This window comes from Diplotaxodon limnothrissa, linkage group LG14 (assembly GCF_057381915.1).
Source record: "Diplotaxodon limnothrissa isolate DT_005_m linkage group LG14, D_limnothrissa_male_GT1.1, whole genome shotgun sequence".
NCBI lineage: Eukaryota > Metazoa > Chordata > Actinopteri > Cichliformes > Cichlidae > Diplotaxodon > Diplotaxodon limnothrissa.
Window position 1 is genome coordinate 37004241 of NC_140609.1, and position 11871 is coordinate 37016111.

The window sequence follows — 11871 nt, forward strand, 5'->3', positions numbered from 1 at the left end:
CTTGTAAAGGTACTCCAAGCTCAGTGTACGGGGTGGGGCTCACACAGATTTCCCCGCTTGGCGTGGGATGTCTACAGATGCTGTCTGTATGCGCTGTGGAATACTGTGCTCCTCTCTGAACTGCAGACTCAGTTTACACAGTATGAGTAGTGTGGAGTAGCAGCTCTGAGCTAGTGGGTGAAGCTGCTCGAGCCCACACAAACCCTCCCACTCACCGCAGAGGATGGCACGCACCAGCAGCCGGAGGGACACCACACAAGAATGAACGCTGACGTAACGCACTAGCAGTGGAAAGGATCGGAAAGTGGTCTGTCTGCTTACAATTCCACTTCTCCTTCTTTGTGTTTGTGTGTGTTGATGTAAAAACAGTGCAGGATTGTGTGAAGATATTTGCTTCTTTTTCTTCTCACCTCTCCATTTGTACCCAGATAGTGGCAATTAAGTTAGCAGCTGCAGATATGGTGTGTATACGGCAGATATAGAGTACCATATGCACTACAGTATACTGTCTTCCATCCTCCTTAGTTCTAGAAGGAAGTCTGGCCACTCAGCAACCATCGGGAAACGCCGGGCACTTCTTTGGGCAGTTATTGCTAAGCATGATCTAAAATATACTTTTATATTTTAATGGACAGCTGCACAAACAACCAGTAAATAGTAGAGCATTGAGATAAATCTGATTATTGTTTCATAAATCCAGGCTCATCAATACATTTTACTTTCAAATATCAAACCTAGCTTTGTACTGTTACCTCATCAAAATGTATTTTTCGGTAGATTGTTGGTTTGGGCTGACCTTCAGTGAGTGATGTTTTTATGACCTACTCTCACTCACATTTACACCTCGGTGTTGCCTAGAGGTTCCCGTAACTGCCCTGCTTATCTCGGTGTCTGGACCGGAAGCTGTCTTATCTCATCACTGGGCTCCAGTTTCCAGTCATGATGCAGCTCTGTATGTCTGCAGATTTTATGATAACTCGAGTGAGTGAGACAGGATGTTGTCCTCTGTGGATGATGAGTCACTGCTCAAGGATACTTTAGCATCCTGGTGAAAATTCGAGGCAGTCTGAAAAGTACCACCCACCAAGAACCAAATGGTGGAAAATTGAACCTTTTCTTCAGAAAAATAGGTCAGACAACTCAAAAAAATATTTTTAAAAAATGTCCGTCCTTTCAGTTTCTGTTGCACAGTAAAATCAAATCTAAAATAAAGTTTTGCACATTTTCACATCTTTACGATTAACCCTTTTTACTTATTCTTTAAATTCAAACTGGACATGAACCTTACAGGCTATGGTTGTCTCATATTTTGCCCTCCAACAGGTGCGGTTTTCACCCATGTTTGTGGTCCTCGGAGGAACCTGAAAGGACTTTAGATATAATCTGAGAATAGACGCATTTTGATGTCAACTTTTGGTTTTGGACTGTGCATTTCGAAGCTTCAACATTAGCAATTTAGCCACTGCATGTTAATTTTTTATGCAGGATTTACCATATATTGTTCATCAAAGTTATCTGCTAATGTTAGCAAGCTGCATCCAACACACATATGCACATATCAGCTAATTCGTGACCAGTGTTGGTCAAGTTACTTGAAAAAAAGTAATCAGTAACTAATTACTGATTACTTTCCCAAAAAAGTAATCCCGTTACTTTACTGATTACTTATTTTCAAAAGTAATTAATTACTTAGTTACTTAGTTACTTTTTAAAAACACGATTTACAACCTGAAGAGGTGATAAAGCGATAGATCTTTCAGCCCAATTCTACTTTTTCTGCATAATCCATCATACAAAATGTAATCAAATGGAAAAGTCTCTTTTTTTAAACTTGTTTTATTAGTTTTAATCTTTTAACTTTATGCATCAAGCAAAAATGTAATTATATGCAACATTCTCTGACTTGAATAAATGAGTTTACCATTTAAACCTTTTTTCTACACATTCCAGCACATAAAATAAAATATTTTTTGTGTTTACACTCAGTCTTTCAAATAGATGCAAGTAAAACGCAGCAGAAAATAAATAAAGTCAAAGACTAGCGGTCCTGTTGCTCTATTTTCACCTGTAAAGCAGGACTGTGGTAGGCGGAGGTTTACCCTGGTGCAGGTGTGCCGCGGTCAGTTGAAGAATCCGCGAGTTTCTCTGTGAGTTTCCCATTACGTCATAGCGCACTCGGTGCTTGCTTGGAAGTTTAGGGGTTTGTTTCGCTGTAAAAAGAAGTTTTCTTCCCACGCACGATGGACGCTGCCCATCTCTGTTCGTGACTAAAGCAAGAGCTTTGTGGATGGTCTGTGTCACACAGCAAGCCATAGTTTTAGTCAGATAAAGCGTAATCTTTAATGTAACTAAAAGGATACAAATGAATAAGTTATAAAAGTATTCACCCCCTGTATATTTGTTATTACGTTGTTATAAAGAGGGAGATTATCCATAGCGGTCAGAGGAGTTTTTGTAGCAGGCTTCAGTCCGTAACTTTTGACCAAGGAACTGAGATGCAAAGAAAAGCACAGTCATCCACAGTAATCCACACATTACCAAGTATTATTTATTTTATTTTTTTGATAAAGACAAGTTGGCAAGCTACGAGTGCCAGTTTGTTGTTTTTCAAAGTTAAGCTGGAATTTTAATTCCAGTGTATATCAAATAATTTAAAGTCCGTGTTCCTAAAATGGACTTTGGAAGTTTGGCCCACAGTTAATTCCTTAGATTTTTAATGCTTTTCTATGTTTGTTTATAGGAAATCCTTTGTTCTTTGTTCATATTGGGGGATGTTTTTAGGTCCCTTTCTTTCTAATAAACACACAAACCAGCACCTCATGTTCACCTGCTCCCAGACTTTTTTCATTTCGCCTCCTCAGTGAAATCCCTCCCCCATCTAATTGATATTCATACAGAGTGTGTGTGTGTGTGTGTGTGTGTGTGTGTGTGTGTGTGTGTGTGTGTGTAATGGTTCTGAATGGGATGAGGTACAAAAGGGGCAGAAATATGAAAAGGCGAGAGAGATGGGGGAAGGGACGTGTGGGGTAATTTATGAGGTATTTTAGTAGGAGGAGGTTTTACACACACACACACACACACACACACACACACACACACACACACACACAACATTTCCACAGAATCAATATTCAAACACAGGAAGACTTGTAAATGCGATGAAGCACATTTATAAATTTATACCTGCTTCATTTTTTATATGTTTTGTATTTTATATATTATTTTTTACACGTTATTACGTCACATCTCCATGTAATGATTATGATTATTATTTTTTCTTGTTTACTAGTATTTTCTCAATTTATTGTGCAGTCTCTAAATGTCTGTCCAAAACTTCCAAAAATGACTTATAAAACCCAGAAACAGCTAGAAATGTATGAAATTAAGAGTTAAGACGCTAAAGAGTGTGATATTTCTATTAAAAATATTTAAAATTGTTACTATTTAATTTTCTGGTGGTTGAATACTAAATTGGTATACTAATGACTTTTTCATTTTCAATGCTTTAGGTTCATAGTTTCGTTTATTTATGTACAACGTCATTGATATCCTACACTGCACAGATTTTCAACCACGCTTTTATTGTGAAAAGTGGATTAGAGATCAATAATTATTTTTATTACAAATAGAGAAATCGACCCCACTTTCATAAAGCTATTTTAATGTCCGCTTGACATAAACTTTTAGATTTAGATTTATGAGTGCAATCTCCATAAACATTTTAGATTTTTGCTTAAATAAAATTTGCATAGCGGTGCAGACCAAGTGATCTGCATGAAAACGATATATTCTCAGAGATTTTACGTTTATGTTGGTACTCCCCAGGTGCTAATTAGAGATGTCGATTCACTGATTGATGTGTTAATTAAACTACATAATGGCCTTATTATCATAATAGGTTGTGTGTTTTTAATGCCTTTGTGATTATGAAGTGTCTGTAGCTTAATTGCCTTTTGTTTTCAGTAGTAAATGTTCTATTTGCACATTTGCCTCTGATCTACGTGTACTCTGGGCTAATTATACATTTTCGGTATGTTAATGAATAATCCTTTCGCATTAAGACATAAAAGGTCTTAATTTTCTCCCCCGTCTCCCTCTGTGTTCCCCCTCATTTCCTGTCCATCCAGGAGGGCCAGCAACTGATCCAGGAGAAGCCGGAGCTCAGCCCGGTGGTGCGGAAGAAGCTGGAGGAGATCAGGGAGTGCTGGCAGGATCTGGAGAGCACCACTCAGGCAAAAGCCCGCCAGCTTTTTGAAGCCAACAAGGCCGACCTGCTGGTGCAGAGTTACGAAAGCCTCGACCAGAGACTGGGCCAGCTCGAGGGTCAACTGGCCTACGTCGACCAGGGACAGGACCTCACCACCGTCAACAAGCAGCTCAAAAAACTGCATGTACGTAACATTCAAGTGGTTTTTGGCACATTGCTGCAGCCATTTCACCCACAGATGCGTTCCTCTAACCTCTGAAGTGGCTTAAGTTATGATTTCTTTGTACAAAGATGCTTTTTCTGTTTCATCTGTCAGGTAGTGAGTTCTTGGTTTCCAGAGTTTAGACTTTTATTGAATTTTAACCTGATAATAATAAATATTTAACTGTAAATGAACTGAAAATCAAATTAACTGAGGTTTATCCTTATATAACTGTATTCTTGGGTGGATTTTTTGGGGAGTTTTGGGGTTTTTTCTTAGTTTTTCCGTAGTTTTAGCCCAGTTTTGCCCTAAACTGTTAACGTAATTCTGCATCTTTGCTTCCTTGCATGTTGAACCATCTCAGAGTGAATCACTGTTTACGTTATTGTCGCTACACAGAGATGGCCTCAGCTCATTAATATTCAAACAAAACCTCATGTTTGAAAATGACTAACAGCAACATTTCTCGCTGCGCCTGCACAGCTTTCTGTTTGCTTTCCATCTCATTTTAGCAAAGTCAGCTTCTCATAAGTTCGCGCCAGCATTAATCTTTAATTTGCGCTGATGGTTTTTGGACACAACGTAAGCCGTCAGTGTTCGTGCAAACCAGGTGAGCTTTAACACAAGTCTCATCCCAAGATCATTTTACAAATACAGACGGTGACAAGTTTTTAATATTTTCACATATAGTTGCCAGTATCATGCTGATTGTTCTGCCTGGTTAAAGGCTGATTGTTTGTGACTTATTGGACTCAATCTGTGTTTGTCGCGTATTTGGTTATTTTGTTATAATTTATTTATGGCACACACTAGCATTAAGGTCATAATTAATCTTCATTTATCTTAATTTTAAACACTAGACATCTGGTTCATGTATAATTCTATCAGAGTGAGAGATAAGCCCTCTGTAGTGGGAAAACTGATGTTTTATTGAGTAAAAATAGTAATCTGTGCTTATTCATAAACATGGCATCTGTGAGTGGATGCAGCTAGTGCTTATTTATTTGTAAGCACAATATACTCTAACTTTAGTAAGTTTCAATGTTCAGTTGACCCCTGTTACGTTTATTAGTACTAGTATCACTGTAGCTGTTTACTCCAGGTATTTTTAAATATTTGAAGAACGGTGTAGCACATCTTTTTCATAAGGCAAGTCAGAAAGGCAAACAGATCCAGTGTTGCAGCAGACGTCCACACACGGTTTACCATGAAGAAAGTGAAATTACTCTGGTCATGTGTTGCTGTGTGAGAAGTGAGTTGCAGGACAGAGAAACTAGCCTCAAAGCATCAGCTTTTAATGCTGTTGATGCAAAAGCTAAAGTCCAGAAGAATCCAAAATAAAGAGCAGGCTTTAAATGTCCAGAAAACATTAGAATTTCAGGAATATTAGAAGTTCAGGAACATGGAACAAGGGTACAGATCTCTTAATCGGAGCTGACTCTGGTCTTCTCACCATTCTCGTCCTTTTAGATCTGAGCTCAGCCTTTGACACCATCTCTCACTCTGTCCTTCTAAGCAGACTTTCCTCTCTCGGCATCTCTGACACACCCCTCACCTGGTTTCAATCATATCTCCTCGACCGTTCCCAGTTTATTCAACTAAGATCATTCCGCTCTCGTCTATTCCCCGTCACCTCTGGTGTACCCCAAGGCTCAGTTTTAGGCCCTCTTCTCTTCATAATATACATCCTCCCTCTAGGTACCATCTTCCGCAAATTTGATCTTCAGTTTCACTGTTTTGCTGATGACACCCAGTTATATCTCTCTTGCAAACCTGATTCCTCCCTCCCACCTTCTTCCCTTACAGAATGTCTATCCGAGTTAAAATCCTGGTTTACCTCTAATTTTCTAAAGCTCAATGAGGATAAAACTGAGATCCTTATTGGCACCAAATCCAACCTTTTGAAGGCAAACCATTTCTCACTCACCATCGATAACTCCACAGTTCTCCCTTCTCCTCAGGTTAAGAGCCTTGGTGTCATCCTAGACAGTTCACTTTCTTATAAATCACACATCAATAACCTCACCCGTTCTGCCTACTTCCATCTACGTAACATTAACAGATTGCTTCCTTCTCTTTCCACCCAGTCTACGTCCATTCTTGTACATAGTCTTGTTACCTCCCGTATTGACTACTGCAATTCTCTTCTGCATGGTCTCCCCCAAAAATCCCTCCATAAGCTTCAACTGGTTCCGAACTCTGCTGCTCGCATTATCACCAGAACCCCCTCCTACCAGCACATCACCCCTGTTCTTCAGGAACTTCACTGGCTCCCTGTGAAATTCCGGATAATTTTCAAACTTCTTCTGCTCACCTTCAAGGCCATTCATAACCTCGCTCCTTCTTACCTTTCTGACCTGTTAACCACCACTTGTTCTGCCCGTTCACTTCGTTCTTCTTCTTCTGTCCAGCTTACTGTACCTTCCTTCCGCCTCACCACCATGGGAAGCAGAGCTTTCAGCTGCTCTGCTCCCAGGTTGTGGAATTCTCTGCCCCCTGAAATAAGAAATATTGGTTCTCTCCCCCAGTTTAAATCCCAACTCAAAACTCATCTGTTCAAATCTGCATATTCACTGTGAATCCACTGTTTGTTCATTTTATCTTGTGCTTTATTTTATTGTTCTTATTCTGCCATTGTTTTACTAAGTGTTTTATCCTATTGTAAAGTGTCCTTGGGTGACTTGAAAGGTGCTCATAAATAAAATTTATTATTATTATTATTATTATTACAGCAATGAGGGACCACTCGACAAAGCACAAGAGGAGACTCAAACAGTACACAGTACATAATACAATACATAGAATACAATACAATACACTGAAGGGCGATTTGGCCAGAGTGGAGACACCTGTGTGGAGTGGAGACACACCATCATAATCAGTATTTATTGGAGCTTAATACTGGGAACAAGAGACGTGAGACTACCAAAATAAAACAGGTTGAGCACAGGCATGACACAGGGCAAAGCTGTACGCAAAAAATAAACAACCTAAGCATCGCCACGAGGATCATTAATAATAAACAAAACCCAAGAAACCAAAACGCTTGGTCAATGAACCAGGACCCAGGTGATATTTGGAACATCGCAAATAAATAGATTTGTGCAAGTCAGACAGTTTACGGGTCTCTGTTACAGCACTGGACTCATTTTTATTCACATTTGTGGACTGGTCGATAGATCTAGTAAAAAAAAAAGCCTGTTGCATGCATGACAGTTTGCATAGAGAACAAATTGCTGAACGTTCATCAGATCAAGGTTAAAGCTTTGCATGTGTCCTCCTTTATCTTACACTGGGCCTGGGTGAAGCGCCTCTGTTCATCTAGTCACTGAAGAAAAACTGTTGTAGCTCCTTTCCCCTCCCTTTAGGATAGGAACTGCAAATGGGGTCAGCAACCTGTTAACCATATTAGAGATATTCCCTCATACAAAACCAAGAGTGAAAGAAAACTGAGTGTTTAGAAAAGTCTGGAGCCTGAGCTTCTTAAATAGCTGGGTTACTAGTTTGATGAATATGCATTTCTTTCTTTTTTTGGTCTGTCACCTCAATAAAAGAATCCAAATTTGGGCACACTTGCATTACATCTGCCAGTCAACGTGTGATCTTGGGATGTAACTCGCAATTTGCCCTCCAGCCGTGGTGGTTTGGGCAAGGCGGGAACTCGTTTATACAGCAGGTTCGACCCGGGCTGACGCACAGATTCATCCATTCATTGTTTCATCATTTCACCAGACATCTCTCGCTCTCCTCTCCCACAGCATGCCGCTTACAGCTTCCTTTAACAGGCCGCCATTAGCACTGCTTTACCACATCATCATAACTCCACTACCCAGCATCCATCCTGGCAAGGGGTACAGTAACCTTCACTACACTTCATGTCTGTTAACCACCTGTTCTTGTGCTGTTTTGGGTTATCCTCAGTCTCATCTTATCCATCTGTTGCTTAATACATATAAATCTACTGAATTTATTACAGTTTTTAAAAAGATGTTTTATAAACTTTGACGTGGTAAGTTAAAAAGTTAAATAAAATCAGTATTACAGGGAATAAAACAACTACATTAAAGTGAAAAAAACTAAAATCATGTAAACTTTGTTTCCTGCCACACTCTTTTCATCTCACTCATGTCATTTTTATCTTCTCTCACATGATGACATGTTTCTTCCATCCAGTTTCTCTTGTCTCCTCTCTCCTGCCTCAGTTACATTCTTCTGCCCGGTAACTACACTCACCCTCTCCTCTTCCTCCTCCTCAGACCCTGGAGACCCAGATGGAGGAATGGTATAAGGAGGTAGGGCAGCTTCAGGTGCAGGCATCCTCCATCCCGCAGCAGACGCAGGTCAAGGAGACGGTTGCAGAGCGACAGGCCGCCGTGGAGGCCAGGATGGTGCGTTTGATCGAGCCGCTGAAGGAGAGGCGACGCATCCTGCTGGCGTCCAAGGAAGTTCATCAAGTTGGGCGAGACCTGGAGGATGAGATTGTGAGCTGACAACACAACCAGATTCACACTCACTACACAAAACACAGGAGTCGTGTTATTGCATGTTCTAATTTTGTTATTGTTACTTTTTTATCTATTTGTAATTGAGGTGAAATATACCAGGCTTCTCTTTAATCTGTACATGAGGTGTGGACATGCATGTTCACATATTCATACATGTACAAATATTCATTTCTTTTCGTCATACCATTGCGGTTGAAGTTGTGGGTCCAGGAACGCCTCCCGATGGCCATGTCTCAGGAGCACGGCTCTACTCTGCAGGCTGTGCAGCAGCTAATGAAGAAGAACCAGGTAAGAAAACCTGAATAGCTGCTAATTAAACTGCAGCCTTAGCCTGAAACCTTAACAGAGGTCCCGTTCCTCTTCACGATAGACCCCCTGCACCCTAAAGCTTTAAACGCAGAGCTCAAGTCACTAAATAACTGATGACTTGTGATAAAGATAATGTCCAGCCTCTGAGTTCTGATCCATCCGTTTACACTCTCAACATCTAAATAGCTCTTTCTGCCTGTGCTGTAGAATCTTCAGAGGGAGCTGCAGAGCCACAGGAGCAGAATTGATGATGTCCTGGAGAGGGCGGGGATCATTGGCTCCATACGCAGCCCTGAGGCAGACTGCATCAGGGCAGGTCACGACCAGCTGTCCCAGCTGTGGGCTCTGCTTTGGGCCGAGACTGAGAGGAGGCAGCTGGTCCTGGATGCCATGTACCAGGCCCAGCAGTACTACTTCGATACAGCCGAGGTCGAGGCCTGGCTGAGTGAGCAGGAGTTGCACATGATGAATGAGGAGAAGGGAAAGGTAAAATTATTTGTCTGAAATATTTATCATTGAAGTAAAAAAAAAAACTCTTTAAAATCACAGGAGCCGTCTTACACACACAGTTCTCTGCAGAATATGCGATTGTCATCTGAATATGTGATACTGTGTTTGTTGGACTCTAATGTGAGCAGGATTTTTTACATGCAGTTTTATTCTGTGTGTGTATACTGAAATTAAAGTGTCATTTCTCGTGTGTTCTTCCTCCTCCTGCCAGGATGAGCAGAGCACGCTGCAGCTGCTGAAGAAGCATTTGGTCCTAGAACAGACCATCGAAGACTACGCTGAGACCATCGGCCTGCTTTCACAGCAGTGCCGGCAGCTGCTGGAGATGGGACATCCAGACTGGTGAGCAGTTAAACACATGCACAAAATCTGACAGAAATTTCTGTCACAACATCTTAAATACAGAAAAGCACCGAATCTCTGGATTATAAAAGGTTTTTCATCATTCACTTCAGTTGTATTTTTATAGCAGTATTTCACAACAAGAGCTTTGTGTTATGAGGTAAAGAAACCTGAGAAAGAAAACCAACCTTAAAACGATCGTCTCTGTTGAAGGGGAGAAAGATTTCTGTTATAACAGGAAGGAGGCGGCTCGGGGGCAGTCGTCTGCTGCCACCGTGTGGAGGTGTGAGAGGAAAGCAGAGAAAAGACAGAGACAATCAGCAAAAAGTAGACGTTAATGACTTGCAGTAATGGAATAAAACCACGTGGGGAAAGAAAAAGAGGAGAGTGGGGAAGCACTAACTGATGGCGAGATCCTGATCCATAAATAATCCGAAAGGAAAGTTTAAATCCTAATCCTGAAAGTAGAAGCGATGTCTGTCTCTCGAGCTGGGGGAGCAGTTACTGCTACACTCCTCCTAGCTTTTTTTTTTTTTGTGCCTTACCTTACACTCTTCCTCCTCTCTTCCACAGCGAACAGATCAGCAAGCGTCAGTCACAGATAGACCGTCTGTACGTGTCTCTGAAGGACCTGGTGGAGGAGAGGAAGAGCCGTCTGGAGCAGCAGTACTGGCTGTACCAGCTCAACAGGGAGGTGGATGAGTTGGAGCAGTGGATCGCTCAGAGGGAGGTGGTCGCCAGCTCGCCTGAACTGGGTCAAGACTATGAGCATGTCACAGTAAGTGTGTCGACAGATGGCCTCTGCACATGAATAATAGATTCAGGTAACAGATTTTATTACCTGAAATTTAAATATTACAAGTAAAATCTCAAAAGGGGTTTCATTTGATTGTAATGTCTAATTATGTTCTTTATTTGACTTGAATGAATGAATGAATGAATGAATACATTAAAATTAGCAGACCGATTTGCTGCAGTAAATAAAACATGCCACACTTCCAGGTCCTACAGGAGAAGTTTACAGAGTTTGCGTCAGAAACGGGCAGCGTGGGCCAGGAGCGAGTGACAGCCGTCAATCAGATGGTGGATGAGCTCATCGACTACGGCCACTCAGAAGCAGCCACCATCGCCGAATGGAAGGACGGAGTGAACGAAGCCTGGGCCGACCTGCTGGAGCTCATGGAGACCCGCGGTCAGATGCTCGCTGCTTCACACCAGCTGCACAAATTCTTCTTCGACTGCAGAGAGGTAAGAGGAGCAAAGCCAAGACGGGCCACAAATTAAACCAAAGGACACACACACACACATATAATGCCGGATATGATAAAGAGCAGATTCATTTAATTTAATTTCACACTTTTATCTTCTTTTATGTCGGGTCACCACAGTGTACATTGGCCTTCGTGATGAGAACAGCTTGAAAAAGAAAGAAAATAGGAAAAATGTAAATCAGGTGCCGATAGAGCATTTCTGCCCTACAAACAGGCAAAATTTCTCCACTGCCTTTTTTCAGGTTTTAGCCCAGATTGATGACAAACATCGAAGGTTGCCAGAGGTTCGGGCTCGGCAGGGCAGCACTTCCAACACCAGCACCCTGCAGAGACTCCTGCACACCTTCGAGCAGGACATTCAGCTGCTTGTCACACAGGTACAGCTGCACATCGATCAACAGACCCTCCTCTAATCTTCATTTAAGGAAAAATTAAAGGAGAATTAAAGGAAGAAGATTCATATTATCTATATTTGGTCTGCAGGAATCTTTATAGAAACTTATTTAGTGATTTTTTTATTTGTAA

The 11871-nt window shown here is 41.3% G+C and overlaps 1 protein-coding gene across 1 annotated transcript in view; it reads left to right on the plus strand.

Annotated features, from left to right (window-relative positions):
- sptbn4b (spectrin, beta, non-erythrocytic 4b) overlaps positions 1–11871 on the plus strand; it is an 89478-nt gene that overhangs the window by 65542 nt on the left and 12065 nt on the right. Inside the window, exons 25-32 of the mRNA XM_085370287.1 lie at positions 4128–4391; positions 8666–8890; positions 9113–9202; positions 9431–9709; positions 9945–10075; positions 10649–10853; positions 11078–11323; positions 11589–11723. Coding sequence (XP_085226413.1) covers positions 4128–4391; positions 8666–8890; positions 9113–9202; positions 9431–9709; positions 9945–10075; positions 10649–10853; positions 11078–11323; positions 11589–11723 — 1575 coding nt within the window. The remainder of the gene's footprint in view (positions 1–4127; positions 4392–8665; positions 8891–9112; positions 9203–9430; positions 9710–9944; positions 10076–10648; positions 10854–11077; positions 11324–11588; positions 11724–11871) is intronic.